Below are 27994 nucleotides of genomic sequence, written 5' to 3'. Positions count from 1 at the left end.
GGGGAAATCAGCATTTGGGGATAAGTGTGTAGAGGAGCCCTTACTTGCAGGCCAGCCCTCCATTGAGTTTGGTTTCTGAGGCCCAGATTCCCCTTCCTTATCTGGTGTCCACCCCAGGGACACCATTTGGGGAGCCCAGCTCAGACCACTCTTCTATCCCATCTTTGACACTCAGTGCTCACCACTATTATGTACTGCTCCTATGTCCCCTTCCCTGAAGACTTTGCCAAGAGAATCCTGAGTCTAGATTTAGAATAGAAAGGGGCTTACGAGTCATGTCCTAAGTATACATACAAAGAAACTGACAGAGACAAGATGCGAATCCTTTAATTCCAAATCTGCTGCTCTTTCCACCTGTTCACAACAACCCCCTGTAATCAGAGTTTGGCATCAGTGCTGGAAGTAACCCATTATTTTATGGAAAACAGGCACAGCGAGGTCAGGTGACCTACCCAGGGTCACACAGGAGGCCCATAGCAGAGTGACCACACATCTTACTCAATCAGCTCATTATTCCTTATTTTAAACCACAATTATATTTGTTCATTATTTCCAGCCCAGCAACCCATGTTAATTTGCCATTGTTCATTTATTCATCCTTTACCAGAGCAGACTATGAGAACTAATGATCTTGTCTGATTTTGTTCCTTAGATTACTCCAATTCCTGGCACTCACCCACTGTTGGTTTTTGTCAACCCCAAGAGTGGTGGGAAGCAAGGAGAAAGGTTTGTGTTCTTGGCCCTACTTATTCCATTGTCAGATATGTATAGAATCATTGAAATGGACATAATGATGTGACATGGCATAACTGGAATTAATGATTTATAATTGAATGTCCTTAAAGGCAGTGTGGCTGAGTGGGTAGTGACCTGGCCTCCTAGCCAGGAAGACATGAGCTCAAGTTATGTTTCTGGCACAGTCTGATTGTGTGACCCTAGACAAGTCACTTAGCTTCTCAGTGGCCCCAGAACCTCTGAGTCTCTAAGTTAGGAGAAGATGATAGCTTACAGGGAGTTTTCTTTCCTAGAAGTTGCCTGTACTGATGTAATCACTAGACCCTCTCCCTAATTCAGTGTCCAAATTGTGATTAACTCCTGCTGAAATCTATGGGAGAAGTCTGGGTCTGATTTCTTCTCCATTTTTCATTGATATTTTATATCTGGAGATGTTTTAAAATCGTAATGGGGATTTTTATGAACTTTTTATTGCCTTAGTTGAGGATTTGCTACTTTATTTCATGCTATTAAAATAATCCACAAATCATTCATTTTTGTTTCCTGTGATCCATGACCACAGAGCCTAGGATCATAATTATGTCACTATGATTCTTCTGTCAGTGTGTCTAGCAGAGGGATTGTGTGTTTAAGTCTTTATAGAGAACATCGATGTGCATTTATGTAAAGATTGACATAAGAACTTTGGGATGTATAAGAGAAGGGTTGGCCATAGGGGGCATATATAATGGCTGTTGGCAGAGCTGTTCTGAGAGTGAACCACTTGGGGCTTTGCCCTAGCATGCTACATCTTCGAGAGAGGCCTTCCCCACAGCCAACACAATTTGTTCCATACCTGCTCTGCTGCCACATTCAGCAAAGTATCCACCCCCTTTCTTCCTCAGACCCCCAGGGTCCTATCAAAATGACCCCTCCCTTAAGCCCGACTGCCTCTAGAGCAAGGGCATGTCTCCCCATATCCTATGAGGGTTTGAGGAGTTGGAGCATAATCAGTCATTGGCCATTCATTCAAAAAGACCTGGTGCTGGAGGAATCTTTCCAGGATGAATTATTCTCCCCCTCCCCCACCCTGGGAGGGCTCCATTCCTCATAATTAGACAACTACAGGAGATAAAATAAAGGGGTTTATATATGTACATGCGTAATGCATACATACATGCATATATACACACACCTATATATAATATATAAGTATTTATGTATGTGCATGTATTTGTACAAATACATTATGTATGTGTGTGTACAAATGTATGTGCGTATGAGGATTGGACCTCTGATTACACTGATATAGAGAGCTCCCAAATGAAGGAAATCCCTCTTCCAAAGTAGATAGCAGACAGTCTATAACTTATTGTTTTATAGAGTTATCCATGGGCATTGAGATGGTAGTGACTTGTCCAGGGTCATACAGTCAGGAGGGGCCAGGGGCAGGACTTGAACCCAGTACTTCCTGAATCTCTATACATTACATGTATGCACATGTGTGCATGAACACGTGTGGATATTCTACTGGTGTGGAAGATGGAGTCATATAAAATTATATTACATTCCTATGTAGGTTATCTTTCCTCTCTCTGTTTCTATCTTCTTTCTGTTCTCTGTCTTTCCTTTGTGTCTGTCTCTTTCTCTCTCTCTCTCTTTCTAATTCTATTACCTTCTCTATTGATTGTATGTTTATATAGTAAATCTTTATTGTGTATGCATGCATGCATTTATGTATGTATGTATATATGTATATTAGGGAGAGATCTGTGTCTACTAATGTGTAGCTGATCCAATCATATCACTGTTTATTAGGTACCTACTGTGTGCCATACCCTGTGCTAACTGCTGAGGATACAATTAATAAACAAACAGCTCACAATCTGGGGAGGGGGGCGCTGCTTGAGGCCGTCTTGTTCGCTGCCCAGGCAGACCTAGGCAGTTGCAGATCCAGAATGGGTGAATGCAAAAGCAGTTTTTACCCTCTGTAAAGGGAAGAATTGGGAGGAGTCTGGGACACCACCTTCCAGCCCTCTGGTCAGAGCAAAGAGGAGGCTGAATCATCAGCCTGGTGAAGAAATTAGAGGTGAGAATCTTAACCTGGGAGAGGCACCTGGTGTTGTGGAGTTGAAACAAGACAGAGCAGCAGATGCAGAATGGAGATAAATAATTAGATAGATAGATAGATAGATAGATAGATAGATAGATAGATAGATAGATAGATAGATAGATAGAAGACAGATGATATAGATAGATAGATAGATGATAGATAGATAGATAGATAGATAGATGATAGATAGATAGATAGATAGATAGATAGATAGATAGATAGATAGATAGAAGACAGATGATATAGATAGATGATAGATAGATAGATAGATAGATAGATAGATAGATAGATAGATAGATAGATAGATAGATAGATGATAGCTAGCTCAGCAAGCCCTCATGCCCTCATGCCCTCATGCCAAGGTACTAGTCCTTCCTGAACACCCTACCCACTTCTTCTCATGGCTGCTTACCTACCTTTCATGTCTATCTGCCACCCAACTCTCACCTGTGCCTCGAAGAAACTGTAGCATGTACAGGGGCAACACCCTGGTAAAACTCAGCCAATGGGCCGGATCAGGTTAAGGCTAACTACCAGGCCTCAAACCTGAGTTAGGGATGTGTCTACCTCAAGCATGTGAAAACTTCCCCTGTGGAATGGGCGGCTGAGAACAATTTGTTCCAAAAGCCATGATGGAGGCCGAAGCAGACACTGCGGCACACTTAAAGCTTGGACAGCCATCGGGTCATTGATAGCTGTCTCGACTTTTTTTTTTGACACTGACTTGGATGACTCTGGAAGGGAGATTGAGGCTGATGATTTTGTGCAGCTCTGCCTCACTTAAATCCAATTCACACCCAACTAAAGACATCACTCTGTGATATCATTGGTGCTCTTTGAAAACAAGGGACAGACAGATATCTATCCTGTCTGTGTCTGTCTATGTATGTATGTATTATATAATATTACATATAGATTATATATAATATTTTAGGTGTAGCCATGTATTTTATATAGTACATTATCTATGATGTATTATACATGCAATGCACTGTATAGAATACATAGCTACACCTAAATATTATATATATATACCTATATATATACATCAAAGAACATATAATTGCACACATACACACAAGTGTGCACATATATAGTAGGTCTTTAATTGTTAACATCTATTTCTACATTGAAATGGCATTTCTTCATCATAAAATTTCAGAGATTAATTTAGGTTTAGGTATTTTCTAAGAGTAAATAAATGGAAATAATTGTTTGGAATAAGCATGTTTTGTATATTTTCCCCAAGATTTTCAAAAGCACTCAGTGGAATGCCTCCCCTTCCTCCTCCCACACCAGTTAGGAAGGCTGTAGATTTAATTTCCACATACATTTTCATCATCAAGCTGTCATCTAAGATGGTTTCTCCATAGGCCTGTTCATTGGTTTCCCATTAGGGTAAGGCCACATAGACTGTTCTCTGAGCTGGCCTGATAGAAGCAGCCTGAGCCCTACATATTTGCCTCTTCCTCTTCTCTTAGGCCCCTCTTTCTTTGTTTCTTTGTTTCTTTCTTTGTTTGTTTGTCTCTTTCTTCTTTCTCTCTTCTTTTCTTCCCTCTTTCCCCTCTGTGTTCCTGATACTGGAAACATGGCCCTAAGAGGGATCTGGCTGTACCCCCTGCTTCTACATCCCTGAGCTTTCCCGTCTTCTTTGGCTTCACTTCTCTCTGCCTCAGTTGCTTCATTGAGAAAGAGGTAAATGACTCTCAAGACCCACTTCAAAAGATTGTGAGGAAAGCCCTTGGTAGGGATTAAAGTGGAATAGAAATTTGAATGACCTTCTTCTTGTTTTCTTCTACTTTCCCATTTTCCTTTACCATATCCCCTGAAATTATAGAATTGGGCCTTGGGTTTTCTCTGAGCATACCAGGCTAAGTCCTAGGAATGCTAGTTGTCATCAATATGATGAAGATGATAATGGATGATGATGATGATGATTATTTTTAATTAGCAAGCTAACTAAGTGGTTAGCGGATGCCTGGACAAATTGCCTATGAATCTCTGTCTTAATTTGGATATTCTGTAATTGTTGTGGTGCAGTTGTCTTTCCTTCTTGAGAGTCTTTGACCTTGCCTAATTTTGATTGAAAAAGAACTGATTGAGTTGGTATGGTCATATGCCCAAACATTCTTTTTTGGAGTGATAGAGAGGAGGGAAAACCAAGCTATCTGGACATTCAGCTCATGAGGGGAGGAGCCCACAAAAAAGTTCTATTTTTCCCCACTGTCTGAATCTGCCTATTTCGTTATCATCTCTCCTTTTTTGCCCACAAAGATCATGTGAAAACTTTGTTAAATTCTGAAAGAACTGGGGGCTGAGCAATAAAATTAACATGGTTAGAAGGGACAGGACAGTGGAGTCAGATAGTGGGATCAATGGAGAATATTCTGTCAGTCTTTTATATGCAGTGTCCCATAGAATACCATTGTCTTATTTAGCCATACATATTCCCATGAAAAACTTTCAAAACCCCAAAGGTGCCCCAGCTGTTTTTTTCTTATTATAATAATTCATTTTTTTCATCCATTTCAATGGAGTTCACCTAGAACTGGTTCAAATACATTACCTTTGTACTATTATTATTTTTTATTTAGTGTTCTGCCAGGTTGATAAAATAAATGTTTCTGGTAATTGCATAAAATAATTGAGATGTAAGTGACTACCCTTTAGAAACTTTGAAAACATTTTCGAAACAAATCCCAGGACTAGGTCAGATGAGGAGGAGGAGAAGGATGTGTTCTTCATCCTATCCCTATGTTTTCATTTTTTTCCCCCAGCTCAGGGTCCTTATCTTGAAAGCTTGTCATTCCACATGGTTTTGAGATAATGAACATTAGAAAATTTATCTCTCTTAAAATGTTATTTTTTAAATTTTATAGATTGATGTTATAACCAGGAAAATATAAGAACATTTGTTTTAGGATAATAGCATGATTCTTAAACAGCTTATTTAATGTTGTTATTAATTATAGCAATATATACTCATAATTGTTCATATATATCCCCCTTGATTTTTTTTAAATCCATCTACTACCACCATATTGAATGATAGGTATGTCAGATGACTTGAGAACAGCTGAATTCTTTGTCTTCTAGTTCCTTTTATTATTTAAACCCACAATACACCTTCCCCCATACTTCTCTTCAAAAGTAGAAAGTTCAATCTTTTTTTATCCTGATTGTGACAGTTTGGGCTTTTCGCATGGACTTGGATCATCAGAGGCATTTTCTCTCATGTTACATGAAGTACTTTTTCACATGTAGGGAAATGAGGAATTCTTTCTATCAAGCAAAAGCCTCATGGTTGTGAAAATGAATAGTGAGAGGTGATCATAAGAGGCAGTGGGTTTGGGTTCAAATCGTTCTGCTGATACTTGGCAAACACTTCCTTTGACTTTTCTCCTGACTCTTCAGTGCTGGTGGCATCCACATTGTTGGAGGGAGCATCTGACCTGGGAGCCATTAGCACAGATGGTATCCTAAGTCCTTCACATGAGAACAGATTGAAAGCAGACTTTAGAGGCCATCTAATCCACCCCCTTCTTTTTATTTTGCCTATGAAGAAAATGAGACCCAGAGAAAGTCACTTGCTCAAGGGCATACAGGGAATAAGTGGAAGAAATGGGATATGAATCCATATATGCCGTTATTTATAGAAGCATGTTCTACTCCAAATGTAGGAAAGCAGCATCCTTGATCCTCATTAGCAAATAAGGGAATTTTATCTTGGGGAGATCAGGTGACATCCTTGTTTCTTATTCTTATTCACAGCATCTACAGTATTTCTTATTTTGTTCCACTTCTTGTGGGACATCCAGAACTACCATAAATTATGTTTGGTGCTTGAATTATCAATTCATCAAATCTATCAGTAAAGTCAAAGGATATCTGAAATAGAAATATATTCCTACCTATAATTCCTGGTCTATGGTTTCAAAAATGGAATCCATCCACTTCCTTTAGGATGTTTTTTTGTCCTCTTTTTTTTCTTTTTTGGCAAGGCAATGAGAGTTAAGTGACTTGCCCATGGTCACACAGCTAGTGTCAATTGTCTGAGGCCAGATTTGAACTCAGTTCTTCCTGAATCCAGGGCTGGTGCTTTATCCACTGCACCACCTAGCTGCCCCTCTATGCCTTTTATTTTTTTAACACATTAAGTACACTGACAAGTGTATTTACAAACACATGTGTACCTACTAGTCAGCCATCTTCCTCAAGACCTGGAGGAAGGGTGGAGATGGTGACAGGACAGTGTTAGGCTTATATCTTTCTCAAGGATGAACAGTTACCAGTTAAAAGTCTTATTAAATCACATATCTCAGAGGTAATAGTTAGATATCAATGTCTTTGTCAAGAATGGAGACCTGAGGGAAACACATTTTTAAAAAGGCATCCATGGAATGGGAGCAGAATCATTCCAGTATCCATTTTGGTAGAGAGTAGTGCCTTCTCCCTGTGTCTTAGGTTGGCAAGGTGCCTCTAAGTTTCAGTCATTGCCAGGATTTATTTAGATAAAGCATTTAGACAACTCAATATCTAGGGCAAAAACATTTATTCCATCTTCAAGATGAGCTGACATTAAAGTATCTTTATAGAGGGTAAGTATTTCCAGTAGCATTTTAAGAATATCCATGTATTTGTTTCTAAATTGAGATTCTTTAGTGTCATTTTATTTGGGGACAGAGCTTTTTAAAATCTTTTTTTTGATCGCTTTGTCACTAGATCTTTGACCTTCTCTGCTGTGGTTAGGAAGACTCTGCTTAAATTATTTTACTTCTTATATGTTTCTCATTCCATAATGGCATAGCTTTTAAAACATATGACTTTGAAATCATACCTAATATTATATTATGATTTATTGATGAAATTCTCTTTCAAAAATAAGATAATTGTTCATATCACTAAAGAACTTTTTTCCCCTCTGATTTTATTCCATCTCACAGAATCTACAGAAAATTTCAGTATCTCTTAAATCCTCGCCAGGTTTATAGTCTTGCTACGAATGGACCCATGCCAGGGTAAGTCTGAGGCTAATGTCATTATCATTAATTCATTTAATACTCCCTAATTAAATAAGCAGGCTGATATACCTAGGAATAATGTGATTTGAATGCATCAACCAGACCACTAAGAAAAAAAAATGTGGAATAGCAACTACCAAAAACAGAATCCAGCCTCTAAAATGGCTCATATCCTGTTTTCATTGGTTTTCTCATCCAAATATGTTGGAGGAAGAGAAGGGAAAAGGAATCAAGATAGGGTGAGTTCCCTCTTCAATTCAGAAAGTCAAGAAAAGGTGGTGACAGAATTAGTTCCATTCCCCTCTTACAACTCAGAACTCCCAATAGATTAAGAGAAGTGCATCTCACCAAGAACATTATCTCATTTACCCATAAATCTTCCCATTAAGGTCTCTCACAATGCTCAATAACTCAAGTGTCCAAGCTGCAAAGGATTCCTTGCAATGCTCACTAATTCAATGTATGATTATTACTCACTGTCATCCATTAACAGGGAGATCTCTGTTTTCAAATATGTCTTCTTATTCATAAAAGGCATTAGGGCAACAGAGGTGTTTTGCTTATGGAGTGGATGCTTCTTTTTCATAAAGCTATCCAGAAAAAATACAAACAAAGGCATTATTCATTGGGAATCAATTTGATCATTCACTCCCTCTCCCCTGACTTTTCCTATTGACGTTTCTCAATGTGTCCACCATAAAATTTGGTCATAGCTCTGCCAAATATGTGGAAGGGGCAGTTGGACAAGCTCTCCCTGTTGAGAAGAAGGCTACATGGTGGGGATGGGAGGTAGCCTTAGAGTCAGAGGCCCCCAGTTCAAGTTACAGCTCTGATATGTATTAGCTTTTGGGATCTGGGTGGGTCATTATCCCCTCCCCTCCCCCAGATTCCACATCTGTTCATTCAGCACAGTAGGACAAATACATATTCAGCAACAGCTTTGATAAAGGTACTGTGGATGGTGCTAGAGATAAAGAGGCCAGAATTCTGGGCAAGGGCTCAGGAGAAAGGGGGAGACAAATTGGCAAAGAAGTAAATATGATATGAAGACAAAGAACCAATAAATCAAAGTACTAAAAACTGGGCAGATCAGAAAAAACTGGATTTTGGTGGGGAGTGGGGTTGGAGACATTTGAAGTAAGATTAGTCAGGATCTTGATTGCAGGAAGTAGAAGGTGGAGAAATAAGGAGCATGCCAGAGGTGATGGCACAGCCAAGGCATAGTCATGGAGACAAGAATGGGAATGTCTGATACAGGAAACACAAAGAGAGTAAATGAGGCTGGGACATAAAGTGCATGAGGGAGCATGAAGTGAAATGAGGCTGGAAGGAGCAGATAGAAACAGAGCCTCAGAGCTCCCTTGCCAATAGGAGAAAAATCCTGGAATTTGCCATCAGAGGACCTTGGTTGAAGTCTGATGTTCACTGTCTATATGGCTTTGGGCAGGTCACTGACTATATCTGGGTCTGTATCCTTTTCCTAAGATTTCATTTAGGTGCTAGCAGATGAAGTAATCTTGGAGGAGTTTCCAAACCAAAATCCTATGAGGCTACCTCCATTCCTTACCTCAAAGAGTTATTGCAAAAAAAAAGTTGATAAATCTTGAAAAATGCAATAGAAATGCAAGAAGTTGGGATTTTAGTCTCTGATGGGAGTAAGGAATTAATTGTGACTTAGGGTTTTCATGACCCCATCTTTGCTTCATTATGGTAAGACTGAAAATATGTAATCTTGAAAAGTCATTCCAGGTCAGTATCTGGAAGCTGGCTGGCTTGCAGATTTAGAGCTTCCTGTTGGTTCTGTTAATCAAAGTTGCCAGCCAATTAGCTTGGGACTGTGTGTGGATGGCCCTGTTTCTGGTTTCATGGGAAGCTTCAAGGGGAAGCCTGGGAGTGAGGGAGAAAGGAGCTGGGGAGTTGAGCTTCAGACTGAGCCAAGAGAGACTGCACAGCTGAGCTGCAGATTCCAGGTGGTGATGAGTTTGTGTTGTTGAAGCAAGGCCGGAGGCAGGTTTAGAGTTTTAATTAGCTTTATTCGAGCTGGGGTCTTTTTTTACCCTGGAGAATTGGATTCTAACCATCTGGGAAGTGGGACATATTTTTTTCCCTTCCTCTATCCCCTTTCTCATTGTCCCTTGCCCTATTAACTTCATTTGAGTTGTAATTTTGTTCCCATTAATAAACCCTGATTTGTTTGTGGAAAAGAGGCTGTTAATCTCATTTCTTATCAGTCTGAGAGAAATAACTAAACAAAGCCAGGTAACTCTGGACCTAGAGGTCTCTCATTATTTTCTGTACCACAATATTATGGCAAGCCACCCAATTAAGTCTTCCCATACTAAATTTGCCCCTTACATGGGCATGATCCATGGTTAGACTTGATGTTAGTTGAACTCCTCAGGACTGGAGATGCAATGGATGGTGTCCATGTCATATTAGTCTAGATTTATTTCTTCAAACCCCTTATACTCATTTCCATTCATTCTTAATTTATACTTTGAATTTGTATGCATTAATTCATGTAGGATAATATGAAAAATCATTTAGTGTAACCTGCTGAGACCCTACTGATCAAATCTATTTTTTTCCATTTACCTTCTGATGTTGCTGCATCTTTTCTGCCCCAAGTGTGAGTCACAAAGATGGAAATACTTCAGGATTGAGCTGCTTCCAAATGCATTTATTGGTCCTCTTTATCATGGTACTGTAGGGAGACGGATGTGCTCCATCTGCTGGAGGGTCTTCCAGGCGCTGACCTTCACAATGCCCTAGGCATAGATCAATGGGGGGCAGGGAGGTCAAAGTCACAAAGGGGTTTCAATATTTAATAACTCCTTTATTTATTTGTTTTTAACCTACAATACCATAGCATCATGTACAGTATATATAGGGAATTAATTTATATTGTGTGAAAAAATTAAATCTCATAAATTACAAGAAACAAATAAAAATAACTTTCAAAAAGTTATTAAAATATTGTGACTTTTGCCTCACCCTGTACTAATACTTAGTAAGATTGGTTATACCTGCTAGACGTGGGAAGGCAAAGCATAGCAAGAAATCAGGAAAGACCAGAAGGCTGGCAAAATGCAAGAGGGCATGACGTGTTGTCCTTGGTCAGTCAGCCAGTCAATAAGCATGTATTAAATGCTTACTGTGTGCCAGGCACTACATTAAACATGAAAGGCTTAAAAAGAAAAAAGAAACAAAAACAGTCCCTGGCCTCAAGGAGCTTACAATCTAATGGATGAGACAAAAGCAAACCAATATATACAAACTAGTTATATACAGGATGAACAGGAAATTATTTTGAAAAGGTAAGGCACCGGAAATAAGATGGGTAGGAGAAGGCTTCCTATAGAAGGTGGGATTTTAGTTGGAACTTAAAGGAAGCCAGGGAGGTCAGTAGTTAGAGTAGAGGACAGAGAGTGTCCCAGGCCTGGGGTATATTGCCAGAGAGAATGCCTAGAGCCAAAGATGGAGGGAAGTGTTTGTGGAACAGCCAGAAGGCAAGTGTCACTGGATCAAAAAGTACATGTTGGAGAGTAGAAAAGGGAGGAGGGAGGCTAAGGGGCTTTGAAAACCAGAGCCTGATCCTGGAAGGAATAGGTTACAATGGGAGTTAATTGAGTAGGGGGATGACATAATCAGATCTGGGTATTAGGGAAATCTCTCAAGTGGCCTAATGGAAGATCGACTGGAGTGGGAAGGGACTTGATGCTTTAGGCAAACCCACCGGCAGCTCTTGCAATAGTCCAGGCAGGAGGTGCTGTAGGCCTTCATCAGGGTGGGGCCAGTGTCAGAGGACAGATACTGCAAAGGTGGATTCCAAAGGCCTTGGCACCATATTGGATATGGAGGAGGGCAGGGGGAGAGAGAAGAATACAGAACTACTCCTAGGTAGTGAGCCTGAGGGATGATGAGGGGGGAAGATTGATCCCCTGATACTCAATCATAGGGAAGTTTGGAAGGGGAGAAGTTTAGGGGGTAAATACTCTCTTGCCAGATATTTTCCTTTTTTTCTTCCTTCTTTGCCCTTTTCTCTGAACCAGTTTTAATTGTTTTTTTCCCCTTGAGCTTCTGCCCCTATGTGGGAGAAGTTTTAATTTTCTTTTAAAATTTGTGGAGAAAATACTATCCAATCCTAGTTCTCTTTGAGTGTCAACCTGTAAAAGATCGGGATCTGATTTAGTTTCTGATTTTTCACCATTCTTAGTTTTTAGGCTAGAAAGCATTGCTTTCTTCATTTTCTCTGTAGGGCTCTAACTTGAGGTGATGCAGCCTATTCCTTTTAATGATTCATGAATCCTGTGTCATCATTAATATTTGTTTTAATGTCAGAAAGTACCTTGGAGAGCATCCATGCCAATGGCCCCATTTGTACTTAAGGAAATTTGGAATCAGAAAGGACAAGAAACTTACCCACAGACACACGGGAAGTTAGCGATAGGTTATCTAAACGTTGTTTTGGGAGGCATTGGTTTAGAGGAATGTGCTCCTTAGAAAAGTACCAACATTTGCTGAAGAGCTTGATGACGTCTGAGCACAGACCCACCTTCATGCAGTAAGGAGTCACCTTCCTTTCACATGGGTATTGGAATAAGTCCTGCTCCCATCACATGCTGTTATGTGTACATAATCAGCTCTCAAAAAAGTTGATCTTACATGTAAATAGACTGCTGTTAATCCAAAAGGAATCACAGACAAACCTGTCATTGATTCAGATCTTTCTGTTCATCTGCCATCATTGAGGCTAACTAATATTTCATGGGAAGATTGTTCTACAAAATTCTACATTTAAAATGAGCTGAACTTTAACTATACAAGGGACATGAAGTGCAATCTGGCAGCCCAAAGGGAAAGCCTCCTTAGGAGGCTCTAGGTAAGACTGTAGCAAGGCTGTGGGACTGGGCTTTTCCCTTTCAGAGTACTGGGACTTGAAGGACACAGAGAATCCAGATACAACATGATGGAAAGCATGCATTTGAATCCTGCCCCTGTGATCTGTGTCAAGCTACTGCTGCTGGCTGCGACTCAGCTTCCATATCTATGGAATAACAAGCTTGGATGAGATGATTCCTCTTCCAGATCTGAGACTTCATTAGCCCTTTGGGCCTAAGAATTGTCTTCTGTGATGCACTCGCTAACATGCATTTCTGCTTTGGGCAGGGATTGGCAGGGACTGAGACCTAGAACCTGCACGAGGCTCATCAGGGATCCTCAAGGCTCCAAGGAAACCAGCCAGAATCCTCCCCTTGTGCAAATCCAAACATGCCTAGAATCCCCAGTCCATGTCCCTGGGCTCTTTGAGTATTAAATAAGACCAAACCCCAGGCTGTCGTTATTTGAAAAAGAACCTTAAAAATCAGACAAAAACTGAAATATTAATGAGAGAAAGGGAGGGAGGGAGAGAGGAGCAAGAGAGAGAGCAAGGGTGAGCACTGAGATGGAGTCAAAGACCTAAGACACAGGTCATTAAGTGATAGCAGCCACAAAACATAGTCCACTTAATTAGAGGAAGCCAGCTTTCCCCCTTGTATGCTTGTGATCACCTTCTTACCCCACCTCAGTATTCCACATCATTTCACCTATCACAGTGATGCTCCGCCATAGAGTTGGGTACTGCAAGATTGGGTAGGGGGTGAGGAAATGCCAACAGCACTCCCATAGCACATACATCAGTCACTTTTGAATGATATTAGAAAACCATCATGTGATCATAATTGCATCTTTGCAAACACTGAAAAAGGTTGATGCATAGAATCAAATTGATTTTCTAGCGTTCTGTGATTCAGAGAACAGTTGCATGCTCAGGTAAGAGATTAATGCTCAGAAAAGAAAAAGGATAATTTTAGCTTGTTCAGCTTCTAGGCACCTACTTGCCAATTTATTCTCAAATCCATTAAAATGCATTCTTCGAGACGAGAGGAATTTGACCTTTGACATAACAAACAGTTCATCATAATGTTCTCTCTTCTATAAGAATGAGTTACTTTAATTATAAATGTGTATGCAGGATATATACATATATGTATGAGTGTGCATGTGTGTATGCATATCTATATAAACAAGAGGGGCAGGAAGGGCAGGACAGGGAAAGGAAGGCAAGGGAAGGGAGGGTGGAGGGACTACTTCCTATGTGCCAGAACCTCTGTTAAATATTGGATACACTCAATGCTCTCAAGTACTGGCATTGTACAATGGAAGAGAGAGCACAAAGAGCAGAGTTTCGCTGTAGGGTATATGACAAGGCCCAAGTGTACTTCCTATGTGGCAGGTCACTGCTTTAGTGGAAAATTTATTTAATCTTTCAGGGAGATACCAACAAACATCCTTGAATGGAGGGCTTTAGAGACATTGCTCTCTTTTAGTACCTGCTTTTACATGAAGATGCTGGAGAATCAAGTAGAAATCACAATTGAACTAGAGTGAAGAGACCATTGACCTATTCCATTATCTTTGTCTAACTCATGTATTATTTTATGGAGAGTTATTAAGAAATTAAAAGAGATAAAACCTGTGGTGTATTTCCCCCAAAAGCAGTATGCCTACACACACACACACACACACACACACACACACACCCTGTATATGGAGTTATACAGAAGTAGAATGCTCTGCCTTGCTCAGCAAGGAATTCCTCCCATTTGAGTTCCTCAGAAAAAGTCAACAGTATCATTTGTCATAATGGGATTCTGATTCACGTGGGGGGAAGGAGGGGAGGGCCATATCTGGCTATATGGTTAATGAAGTCCCTTCCATCTTGGAGAGTCTGTAATTAGGTGATATTAAAGAAAGCATCAGACTTTCTAATGTTTGATTAATGTTTAATTTGGAAATACATGTGCTTTTCCCCAGAATAATTGGTCCGATAATCTCTGACGCAGAGCTATTGCTAATAACTTTAAGACATCCTAGAATCACGAATGAATGTTGGAATTTGATACCTAACCTGCAGATTAAGTATCCAGCAGAAAGGTTATACATGTTCTCCCTAAAGATGATTGATGTTATCAAAAGCAAAATATCGTAGAAGTGAATTGTGCAACATTTTGTGCATATACCCTTTGTACCATGCATGTTAATGTATAAATGACTATTACATACATTAGATACATATACTTGGGCACACATATATATGCACTCATATACTTTGTGTGTGTATACATACACACACACACACACACATATATATATATCCATATGTATATACACACACATATATATCCATATATATCTAAAGTGGAGTAGAGAGAGGGAAAGAGGAAGTGGGACAGAAGGAGAAACAGAAGAGGGGAAGAGGAAGGGGAGGGAGAGTGGAGGGTATGGATTATATAAAATATTTTTAGGTTGAATATACTTTATACCTAGGCCTACTAACTACAAATCGAAAAATTTAACTTCAATTCACAGCGCACATTTCCTCCTAATTTTGTTGTTCTTGTTGTTTTCATAGATCAGCTGGGGATGGGCTGATGGTGGATTGAGTGGTTAGTCACTATGACATTCTTACTAGTTTTTCTATGTTACATTTCTAATAACTTTTCTTTAAAATTGTTGCTGGATTCTTAAAATATCAAGGGTTGACAGCTATTTTTAGCTCAGTGATTAATGGATAGGAGGTAGCCTGCCACAAAAATACCCACCCCCTCTTTGTAGGGAAGTGTGGGTAGTAGAACCAGTGGCTATGCTTGTGTTCCATAGATAGTGGTTTGGTGGGGAAAAGACACTGATGATATCATCAAATTTAGCTGTTCCATTGGGGGGGGGTGCTCTTTAGAATGGCTAATTCTCTTGTGTCCAGGAGGGAGACATATTTGGTATATTTCAATGATTTTCTTTACTGTTTTTTCACCAGTATCTTCTCTTGAGAAAAACAAATGAAATGGGGGAGGTAGGCACATATGGGAAATATTAAACTGCTTGCAAAGAGCAGATAGCAGAATAGATTACAATTTTGTCAATGACTTTGACTGACGTATAATAAATATATAGAGATGGCTTAGAGAACTCTAGGAATACTTTGTTTTTTTCACTAAAATTAAGAGTTCTCTAACAGACATAAGCAAACGTTTGATTGTCAAAGGAGACGCCCTACTGGGCATTGAAAGTAAGTCTAAATGAGTGGGCTAAGTCTGCCCTGGGTGTTACCCAGATTTTGTTCAAAGATCTACAGGGAGGCCTGCAGCATGTCTAATGCATCTTCCTGGGAAGCTTCCTGAGGGTTCATGGATAAAAATCTATGTATGGGTTGCAATCTGGCCAGTGGAGGGTGTGTGAACCTAATCTGTGGGATGAAACATTTTTAACATAAGAATCCACACCAAAAGCAGGGCTTCTCTAGCAATGTGGGAGAGGATGTTCAAGAGCTAAGCTCAAAGTCCAGTCTTTCTGGGAGTAGCAGAAGTGTACTGTGTTGGGAAGAACAGTGGCTCTTATTTTGGCAGAACTGCGTTCACATTCAATTTAGTGTCCTATGAGCACTCAGCTGGAATGGCAGTTGCAGAAGCCTGGACTCTGGGTGGGAAGAGAGGGGCAACATTTTTCATCTACCTCCTCCCCTCCCCACCTCCCATAGTGTTAACCAGTTCCTTACTGCTCCAGACAGTATTGGGACCCAGCCAGGTCACCCATGAGCAGTGATGGAGAGATCTGGCTATTGGCCATTAAGTGGCAATATGGTGCTTTAGAAAGAGCATGGGGCAAGCTCCAAGCTTGAGCCTGACTGTACAGATTCATTAACAGCTACATGATGGGCAGCTTGAGCCTTGTTTGTAGCAAGCAACAGCCTCTGGGAGTCTTTATGTAGTTTATAAACATGAGCAAGTCCCAGAGATTGTAGTCAGAATTCTAGAATCTTAGACATGAGCATGGACCACAGAGACCAAGAATAGATGCGGTTATACTCCCACAAGAGGTCACCCATTCTGTGAACAATGACCTCCAGTGACAGAGAGCTCATTACCAACCCACTGTTTCTGCAGTAGCTCTACATTTTAGGGATGCCCCTCACCCCCAACAACAAACATCTATCAAGACTAAATTTTGTCCTTGAAAAAATGTCGCTCATTGCTTCTAATGTTGACTTTTGGGCCAAGGGATGAATCCAAATCCTTTTCCACACGACAGTTTATAATGCTTTAAGACAACTAGTAAGCCTTCCCCTGAACTTCCCTTCTTCTGGTTAACTATCCTTTCTCGTCAATTGATGTGGCATAGACCCAGGGCCTTTAACCATTGTTGCTGCTGCTGTTAAGGAAGACATACAGATAACTGAGAGCTAAGAGTATAAAATCACTTTTCTTTTGGGCATTTCAAATTAGACAGAAACAAAGTATTGTGATAACTTGGATACTAAGGGTTTTTTTTGTTTTCATTTTGGGTTTAGTAATTTTCCACTTGATTCTAGCTGACAAAACCAAAAATAAATGATTCTAAGTGATATGGATTTAAAATCTTCAGTCTTCATGTGGCTAAGCCTACATTTCAGCAGACTTAGTTTGAAGATTGTGCAAATGAATAAAAGAATAGGGATTTTTAATTTCAAAGTGTTTCTATTTTTCAGGTTAAATTTTTTCCGAGACGTTCCTGACTTCAGGGTTCTGGCATGTGGTGGAGATGGAACAGTGGGCTGGATTTTGGACTGCATAGGTAATGAAATAATGTGTTTAAGAGAGATGGAGGGGTGGTGGCAATAAGGCAGAGGAGATTGTTGGGCCACAACAGCTCTTGAAAGCTATCTTCCAAGTTGTAGAGGGTTTCTAATTGGTGGATGGTAGGGAGAACATACCACTTGAAGAGACCACAAATCTTTCAAGGGTTGAACAGAAGCTTATTGTGTTTCTCAGAATTCCTGACCAAATAATTTTCTCATCTTTTCTTAGATCATACATTGTTGTTTATCCTTCCAACACATGCATCGTCCCATCTGGGCTTCAGAATTGAATCCCCTCTCTACATTATTACTGTGAGTCACATAGCAGCTTCTTGGCTGACCAACTGCTGGCAGAGGCCAGTGAGAGTGGAAATCATCTCATAAGTTTAAACATGCTCTTTACTTTAAAGGGACATTTATTCTCTAAGCAAACACATCAAGGAGACACTGAGTTTGACTTGTGAATTGGAGGGCATGTAGGCAGGAGTGTCTCTTCTTTCTCTCTCTCTAACAGGGCCATGCAACTGCTAGGTGCTCACCAAGGCATCAAGACCCTCAGAGAAATAGGCCTTAGAGCCCACAGGAACTAAGAAACCACTAATTGAGAAAAAAAAATAAGCTAATGAAATAGGACCAAAAATATGCTAAGCTAGCATGGTAAGCCAAAACTCAAAGAATCCAAATCTTTTCTTGCCCTGTGCTCTGTGCTCCTTGCTTAAATTGAACCTCAGCTTGCATTTTTTCATCCTTTCATCTGGGTGGTCCTGAATTTCTCTGACCTGTTGTTTTCTTTGGTTAATCTTTGAACTCTTTGATGGGCACACACCCTTCATTGGTGCCCATTACAATTCATTAATATGCTTCAATCAATTGTACAGAAGGTGTCTATCCAGCATACTACTAGGGACTTTTCTAGATGTATTGACCTTGAATGAACATATGACCATTGTTCACATTCATAAATATGGGCTCTGTGATGTCAGAGCTCTTTTGCAATCATTTTTTTAACACTTTGTGACCGGTATTCAAATGTTAGCATCTTGAAGTTTACCTTCAGATATTATGATTAAAGAAGAAGGCCAAAGGCATTGCATCTGGGTTCTACCCCAACATTACCAGGTAAGCAGCATATATACACTACAGAGGATCCCTCAGGTGCTATGTGATTTTTTTTTTTTAGTGAGGCAATTGGGCTTAAGTGACTTGCCGAGGGTCACACAGCTAGTAAGTGTTAAGTGTCTGAGGCTGGATTTGAACTCAGGTCCTCCTGAATCCAGGGCCAGCGCTCTATCCACTGTGTCACCACCTAGCTGCCCCACTACATGATTTACTAAAAGCATCTGGACTTTGGTGGGGATTTGTTATGGAATCCAAATCCTTTGGTTATTTAAACTGATTCAAACTGCTTTTTTCAAGCAGACAGCTGTGTTCCTGGGAGTCCCAAGAGGAAGGCTTTATCTCATAGAAAGGCATCCCTTTCAAGGGGTCTCCTCTTGCTCTTCATCCTGAGCCCCTTTAACTCAGCCACAAATCACCCCATCTATGTGATCAGCAGAAAAGGTGACATTGAATTCAAATTTCTTCTCCAGTTAATTCTGTTTTTCCAAATGAATTCTGCCAATAGATGTAGGACTAGTGGGAGAACCAGTTCTAGAAGCACAGAAGAAAGTGTGGATGAAATAGCCTTGGCCACATTGTCGTCTATGATCAAATCACCCCACAGATGTGTGATCTCTTAGAGTGGGAAGGCCCTTTCAGAGATGAAGATCATAGCCCATCCATCCATCCTGTGCTTCTCTTCCATCTTCCATGTCCTCCTCAAACTGCAGGTCTTCCCCCACTGCAAGGATAGCGGCTAAGTAGGCGGACCAGGCCTCGGCCATCCCTCCGGAGCCACACATGACTAGCTCTTCTCTTCTTCCTGTAATCTAATTCCTGAGTGATATATGTTACAAAGGTGTGTAAGCAGAATGCAACTTATGATATTCCTATATACATTTGGACAAATAATGCAGTGGCAAAATCATAATAAGGGGTTAGATCTGTGAGCCTGTTTTTACATTTTGTTCTTTGTAGGATTCTTAGAGATCCCAGCCAAGTGATGCCTGATACTTTCTTCCTAGGTAACAGAATACACATTAAATCAAGCATTTAAGTACTCACTGTTTGCCAGCCAAGAGGCTTGACCCTGAGCCTTAAGGGTACAAAATCAAATAAAAAAAAACACATTAAAATCTTGCCCAAGAAGACCTTGTTGTGTGTTGGGGGATATACTGGAAGTGCTTCTATATGTTTGTGAGTAAATGTGGGTAAATCTTGTGAATTTGTATGAACTTAATTTTCTTTACCTCCTAACATCAAAATCCATTACTTCAAACATTTGAGTATCCAGAGTTGGCATTGCTTACATTGTCCTGTTCTTACTTAGTTTTCTTTGTATGTGTTTGTCTGTTTCCTTTCCCATTCCACAGAGAAGGCCAATATAGTCAAGCACCCTCCCGTTGCGATCCTACCTCTTGGGACCGGTAATGACCTAGCCAGATGCCTCAGATGGGGAGGAGGTAAATATAAAGAATTAATTAATGAACAAATGAATGAAAGAAAATAGAAATTATTGGGCTTTGGCTAACCCAGACACACTGGTTCAGGAAGTGTCCTATTCAAAATGGATTGGGCAGCAACCTGAGAGAATGAGAAGTATTTCCTCCCCTCCCTCAAGTCCATAAGAAACAGCATTATTTTTCCTCTTCCCATTGGCTTGCATATGACAAGTGAGGGATAACAATGGGAACCAGTGGCATATGGAAGAGTCACCTGACTGTGTCTCTCAGGAGTATTGAACGATGAAAGATCTTGTGAAAAATCCCCTTTTCCTTAATGAGGTATTAAGGCCATTCTACCTATGATGCCAGTTAAGAGTAAAGCCTGACTCAGGTCCTTCCATTCAGCATTTAGGCTAAAGATTGGGGAAAATTATATATTTAGAGTTTTTATATACAAAACCCCCAAGATTTACTTACCCATAGGAGGGAGAGAGGAAAGATATTCAACATGGGGAGGCATTGAGGACAACTTGAGTTGAATCAGCTGGACTTACCCATTGGAATCTACCAGCCAAGCCTCAGAAAGAGTGGCTGGGCTCCTCATGGCTGTTTTGAACTCAGGTAGTGAGGAAGGGATGCCCAAAGCCTGAATCTTTGGTCCCCTGAGACAACCAAGTCTTGACGATGGTCCCCAGAATTTATATGGAAATACATGCATCCGGGCAGGGGATAAGATATTGCCTCTGAGTTCTGAGCTATATGAGAAGGCAGGCAGCCCTGCACCCCAGGGTGGGTGCAGTGGAATGTTCATAGTATCCTAAATTAAGAAATTCATGTGAAGAAGGATGTCTCCATGGGAACTGTAGAAAATTTTTTGGTGAAATTTGGGCAGGAGGGTTGGTCAATACGTTTATTTTAATTTTAATTTCAAGTTTGAGATGTGGGCTTAAGAGCTTGAATGAGAGGTTGTCATAAAGCATTTGAGTCAAGAGAAAACATGTCTTCATCTTTGAATTAAAAAAAAAAAAGAACAAAATGAACCAATAGAAAACCACTGACTGTGGGACCATCAGTCACTGTACTTTTGAGCACCCATGCATGTGTGTCTTTAAGGGAGGGGAAATGGTTTTCTATGTGGATAGGGGTAGATGGCATTAGTGTTAATGGCAGATAAGAGTCATGTGACCATGGTAGTTACTTAGCCTTTAAGTGTCTCAGGTGACTTTTTCTGGGTGTTTGCCATAGGGATGAAGTCATGGGTACTGTGACCAAGTCATGAATACACTTTCCATTTCCTTCTTGTGGAAGTTATCTAGCACAGTAGGTAGAGTGTGAGACTTGGACTCAGGAAAATCTGAGTGTGAATCCTTCCTTAGACACTTCCTTGCTCCATGATTCTAAGCAATGTATTTAACTTTCTCAGCCTGAGTTTCTTCATTTCTAAAATGTGGATAATACTTCATAGTGTTGTGACAATCCAATGAGATAACACATATAAAGGGCACTTTGAATCTCAAGGCACTGAATGAATATTATCATTATAATTTATCATTATTCTCATTAATAATAATGTCTTTCTAAATATCATGTAGGTATGTGACAATTTCACATTTTAGTGTCATGTCCTAAAGAACAAATGGCCAATCCTTGGGATCTGGAGGACCTGAGTACTATTCCCATAAAACCATCATGGAGGAGCAGAATTAGCATTGGGCAAAGATGCTCTTTGGGGGTCAGTGCCTCTTTCTGCAGATTCCCTTCCTTATAACACCATCAACTATGGGAAGTATGGCATTGAGGAGGGTAGGTGAAGAGAACCCAGCCTAATTTGTAGTTCTCTTGGGCAGTTCCTGTCTCCAGGAAAGGCATGAGTATCATGCAGGGAACCACTGAGAATCTCAGCAAATTGCCCTGAGTATGTATTGTGTGCCACAGTGCAGAGTACTGAGTTTGGGGTCAGAGCAGGTGGATTCAAATCCTGTGTCTAATGCATTTTGTGGATGTCAGGTGACTGGAGAAGTCACAAAACTATCTGAGTGTCAGCCAACCTATCTGCTGGCAGTCCAAGAATAAGGGGAATCCTTGACAAAATCATGTATATACAAGGCATTGCCCGACATGTTGGGGATACAGAGACAAAAATAAAACAGCCCTTGTCCTGAAGAGGATTCCATTTTACTACAGGTTTCACAGAGAATCAGTCAATAAGCATTTATTAACTGTTGCCCTGTGCTGACACTGTGAGCCCCTACCCCTCCACAGGTGGATCCTAGCCCCCCTCTAGGTTGGAGATGCCTTTGCCATGAAACTCTCTCATTCACAATTGCCTAATGTTATATCTCTTCCTCTTCTGTCCTTCCTTCCTCAGCTGTTTCATCCTCACTCGTGACAACCTTCAGCCTAATAACCTCCCAGTAATCTCCAGGCTTTCACCCAGGCTCTGAGTGTGCTCTCCCCTTTCCTAGCATTGCCCCTGCCTGAAATAGTTCAAAAACACATTCGTCTCTTGTCTTGAATCCCTTGTGTCCTCATCCTGTGGACCATCAGACTTTGTCAGTTGCCCAGGCCTTGATTCTCACCATTTGCCTTCTCTGCTCCTCCTTATGACTGTGAAACAGAGCTGAAGGAAGTCACTGTAATTATCATTGCTTCCAATTTACAGGTGAGGAAAATGAAGCAGAGAAGAGGGGAAGGACTGCCATTATGCACCATAGCTATTTCCTGGCACCAGGTCCACCACCCTTGGCAGCCTCTTCCAGCAAGGTCAAGAGATAGACTTGCCAGTGCACACACAGCTGCAACTTCCTTTGACTCACTCTGAGTTCAGGACTCCTACCACAAGACTACTCCGCTTTCTCAAATATAGAATTATATTTTCTCCTCTTAAATAACTTTTCAATAGTTTAACCATCACAGGTGGAGACAGGTAGCCTAAGTCCAATTATTTGAAGGCTTCATGTTATAAATCAGTGTTAGGAATGGTTTTGGTCAAATTTTAATGATAAGAAGAACATAGAAGAGCTTCCTGAATTCCACCATTTTCTTACACCTTCAGAGAATTTCATTTGCGATTTTCAAGAACACAAATGATGTTGCATCAGGGCCAGCACAGATGTTAGAGAGGTATTTGTGGCCGAGATTCTGCTCCCTCCCCTCACTGCTCTGCCATGCCTCTATGGCCCAGGTGTCCATGAAAACATGAGGATGGGCTAAGCCAGGCCCACCCTTAGCATCTCTTTTCAATTTCCCTGAGGTAAGCGATCATTGTTCTTTGTCTTAGGCTATGAAGGAGAGAGTCTGATGAAGATCCTCCGAGACATTGAGAACAGCTCCCAGATCATGCTGGACCGATGGAGGTTTGAAGTCACCCCAAATGATAAAGATGAAAAGGGAGACCCAGTGCCTTACTCGATCATCAATAACTATTTTTCCATTGGTGTGGTAAGTCTTCTCATTAGAGGCTTTAGTTTGTCTGCGTTGATGGGCCCTTCCCATGGACTGCTGCTAATGGTGGAATATTTAAGCAATAAGTTTCATCCACATCTTGTCAGATGGCTGGGAGATGCTTCTATGAAGGCTTTCTCACTAGATTGGCTTCTTTCTGTCCTCTCAACGCTCCCCAGGAGCTGGAATTGTGTTCATTGCGCAATTTGCTAAGCACCTGAACTAATACATTTTAAGAAAGAAAATGGCCAGATATTCAAGCATGATTTCCAAATAGTAGACAAATGCCAGGTTTATGAGAGCAGAATCAAGTTATTGTTGTTTTGATTTACATTGAGATCAGGAGTATTACATTCCAAAGGAATGATAACCAAGCAAAATTTCACACACACCTGCGCAAGGATGTATAGAAAGATACAATAATTATGACTACATTTCTGGGGTTGAGGTCAGTAAAAAAGGTGGCTTTCCTATGGTTGATTTCACTGAATGAGTTTCTAACTTTTTTCTCTTTGGGACTTTCACAAGGAGATAAATGTGAATTGCTAGAGAAATTACCATTTTCCTAATGGATATGCTGGATCTAGGGAGTAGGTGGGAAGTGAAACTGGATGAGGATTTATTAAGCACCTAGTATGTGCCAAGCATTGGGCTAAGTTTTCTACAAATACTATCATATTAAATTCTCACAACAACCTCTTAGATAAGGGCTGTTACTGTCTGCATTTCAGAATTGGGGAAGCACAGCTAGGAAGTGTCTGAGGTCAGTTTGAAACTTTGATCCTAACAAAGCTTAATGTATTATCCACTATACTACCAGTTGACAGTAGGCAGGCAGGGGGAATATAATATTTATTGCAAACTGATATGTGGATACAAAATAGTTTTATCCACATTGCTTTTGCCTTGATTGTAGTCTAGTACCTAGTATAGTGTTTCTATCTCTTCTTTCTCTTTCCATCCTCAGTCAGACACGTAGCACCTGCAAACCTGTATGCACACCCTATACTGGGCAAGAGAAGAAAGGAAGAGAGAGAGAGAGAGACAGAGACAGAGACAGAGACAGAGACAGAGACAGAGAGACAGAGAGAGATTGATTGATTGATTAATTGATTGATTTAAGTAGGGCTTTTGTGCTCCATGAAAGGGTGAAGACCTCATGAATAGGTAAGATGACTTGAGATTTGGCCCATAACTCTTACTGGCCACGAGACTCTAGGCAAGTCACTTCTTCCCTCATGGCTTAGAGAATTTTCTAAGAAAAAGTAGGAAACTGGGAGCAAAATATGTTGGCATAATGACTACTCCCAATAGCATAGGCAACATTCCCTAGCCATGCCCACCCCTACCCCTATTTCTCCAATGAAAAGAAGCAGGTACTTTTCTCTGCCCTTCCCTGGGTCAAGCCTGATCATTATAATTATACAGTGCATAGTTTCATTTTTGTGGTGGTATCACTTCTGTTTATATACTGGGAATCATTGTGTATTTTTTCTAGTTCTCTTGATTAAACTTGTCACCAGACACTATTTCTTACCATGTTTCTCATAGGTTATTATATTCATTTACCACAATTTCTTTAGCCATTCCCTAATCAACAAATATCCACTTGGATCCCATTTCTCTGCTAACACACACACACAAGATGCTACTGTGAATATCTTCTTATATATGGGACTCTTCAAGTACTTCTTGAGGTAAATGTTGGGAAGTGTCTTGCAGAAAAGAAACATTTTAATCACAACACAATTCTGCAATGCTTTCCAGAACCTTCAGCTCCATCATCAGTGTATGTATTTGTCAATCTTTCCAAAGCCCTTCCAACATTGACTTTCTTTCCATTTTTGCCATCTTTGCCAGTTATACCAGAACTGTATAGTTCTCCAACTATTAGTGTTTGGGAATATTAATCCGACTTAGTTAAGAGTTTGCAATTCTTTTGAGAACTGTATATTCATATGTTTTGATGACATCCATTGGACAATGAATGAAAATGCACATATTGATCATTTATTATGTGCCAAGCACTGCATTAAGTGGTGGATATACATTTAGAAAAAGAGAAAGAACTCCTGCTCTCTGGGAGCTCCCACTTTAATTGGGAGGTACAACCAAAAATGAGACTTCGGCAGCAGGGCACTCACAAATGCTTGGCAATCCTAAAAGATGAGTGACAGAGAAAATGGTGAGACCCAGAGGGTCCTTAGGGCTTATCTGCACTTTAATAAGAGTGCCCTCAGGTCACTGGGGACAAAGATGTTGAGCAGGTAGTAAGCCCTGATGAATGTTTAGGATGCAGTGTCAGGGCCAGTGTTCAAGCCTGGACATCCTCTATCTCAGCAGAAGGATTAGACTTGGGGACCCTCACCTTATCTATGTTGTGTGACTAGACATGTTGTGCTTTCCATCTCATGGTATCTGGGATACCTAGGGATCAGGGGAAGAAGGGACAAATGGGGAGGGCACCCCTGGGAGCGGATCTTCCTGTAGCTCGGTTTCTGTAGTGGGTCTGGGAAGTATTTGGGACAAAGGGAAGGGAAGGTCTTAGTTTGATATATTTTTGTTAATTGCTTATAGGTGTTGAATATCAGATACGTTTCCAAGATACTTGATGCAAGAATTTTTCTCACTCAATAGTTTTCTTCTTATGAAACATGCATTCATTTTGTTGTGACATTTAAAATCTAATGAGTGGTTGGCTTACTCCTGTCCCAAGTGTAGGGAAAATTAGCTAGGCTTTACTTATAAATTAGAAGCTTTAGCGCCAGTTTGGGAGCATTAAGAATTTATTAAAGCATACCAGGTATAAGTAAAAAGAGAACACCTGGGTCAGAAAGATAGGAAAGCCGAGCTAGGATCTATGGTAGAGAGAAGAGAAAAAGAGCTGCTTTGAAACTACGATTCCTCAGGCCAAAAAGAGGACGTTTCTGTGCCTGTCAGATTGGAAACTACCTGTGGGTCCAGAAGAGAGGTGGTGCCTACACACCACTCCAAGCTAATTGGCTGGTAGCATTCAAATCCATTGATTCACGGGACTTGAGAGTGGTCCCGTGTGAGGTCAAAGTCCACACACACCCTCTTCAGAGGCAGGCAGGTATGGTTTTCAATCAAGTCAATTGATTTTTTTAATTTAATTTAATTTTTTAGTGAGGCAATTGGGGTTAAGTGACTTGCCCAGGGTCACACAGATAGTAAGTGTTAAATTTCTGAGGCTGGAATTGAACTCAGGTACTCCTGACTCCAGGGCCAGTGCTCTATCCACTGTGTCATCTAGCTACCCCCAAGTCGACTTCAAGTATATTAACCAGCGAAGTCAGTCAACTCTTAGTCAATCCAATCATTCCAAATCAATCCCAGCTGGGGCCTTTGGGCTTTGGCAAAGCCCATTATTTTCTCACATATTTGACACAGAAGTTTTGTTCATTTATTGAATATAATTATGATAACTTTTTGATGATTCAATTAGCAAATATTTAGCATTTATTCATATTAGATGAGAAGATGTGATGGGGTGGGTAGGGGGGCTGCCTTGGAGCCAGAAGTATGTGATGTCAAGTTCTTCCTCTGAGAAAACCTTGATGTGGAACCTTGGGAAATCATTTACTCTCTCAGTGGTCAAGGACGATTTGGAAGATTCTGGTAGAACTTCCTTGGGAAAAGGAAACAATCTTCTTATCTGGGAGCCCTCTATACCAATGAAAGCATAGTTCTAGCCCCTGTATACTTTACAAGATGCTGGAAACACAAAAAAAGAAATTGAAATGGCTCCTCCTCTCATGAAATTGTTATGTTTTTTGTTTTGTTTTGTTTGTGTGTTTTTTTTGGTTTTTTTAATTCCTTGTTTTGTTTAGCATTCTTCCCCTACTGATATTCATTGAAAATAGCTCTCTTTGTTCACTTCTCTTTTTTTGGAGGGGGGTGTTAATAATAATAATAACAGTTAGAATTTATATAGCATGATGTGAACTTTTGTATTTAAGTAAAATACCATTTCAAACTTATGGTATATGGTGTATTTTTGTTGTTCAGTCATTTTAGTCACGTCTGCCTCTTTGTGACCCCATTCGGGTTTTTCTTGGCAAAGATATGGAGCAATTTGCCATTTCCTTCTCCAGTTTGGTCTATCATGCTATTCAAACATGTCTATTTTTATTATTATATATGCTATCATCATCACCATCAACAACAACACAACCTGCCCTTGGTGGTTTTCACTTCAAAACTGTATCAGCATGTGCTGGTTTTCAGGATGCATCGATAGAAAAGGAATGCCTAGAGTGGGTAAAGGGTCGTCTAGAATGTGGGGCGATCTTCCCATAGAAGACTTCTGAGATAACACAGAAAAGAGTCACACAGACATTTCTGGATTAAGATTTGAGTCATTGTGCAGAATAATCTTATTGACCACATCACAAATCCATAAATTTATCAAAGTAATTAATAACTTGTACAGGTACTTTACTCTTTACTATTCTAGAATAGTCTAATTAATAAATGATTACTA

General features: G+C 40.3%; 1 protein-coding gene across 6 annotated transcripts in view; it reads left to right on the top strand.

Annotated features, from left to right (window-relative positions):
- Nucleotides 1-27994, top strand: part of DGKB (diacylglycerol kinase beta) — a 692138-nt gene that overhangs the window by 305353 nt on the left and 358791 nt on the right. For all 6 annotated transcript variants that reach the window (XM_043968094.1, XM_043968091.1, XM_043968093.1 and 3 more), the window contains 5 exons: nt 653-726; nt 7771-7845; nt 17414-17499; nt 19975-20064; nt 23327-23487. In XM_043968094.1, the coding sequence (XP_043824029.1) occupies nt 653-726; nt 7771-7845; nt 17414-17499; nt 19975-20064; nt 23327-23487 (486 nt within the window). The remainder of the gene's footprint in view (nt 1-652; nt 727-7770; nt 7846-17413; nt 17500-19974; nt 20065-23326; nt 23488-27994) is intronic.

This window comes from Dromiciops gliroides, chromosome 5 (assembly GCF_019393635.1).
Source record: "Dromiciops gliroides isolate mDroGli1 chromosome 5, mDroGli1.pri, whole genome shotgun sequence".
Lineage (NCBI taxonomy): Eukaryota > Metazoa > Chordata > Mammalia > Microbiotheria > Microbiotheriidae > Dromiciops > Dromiciops gliroides.
Note: the sequence above shows the minus strand (reverse complement) of the source record. Positions and strands in the feature narration are given on the sequence as shown.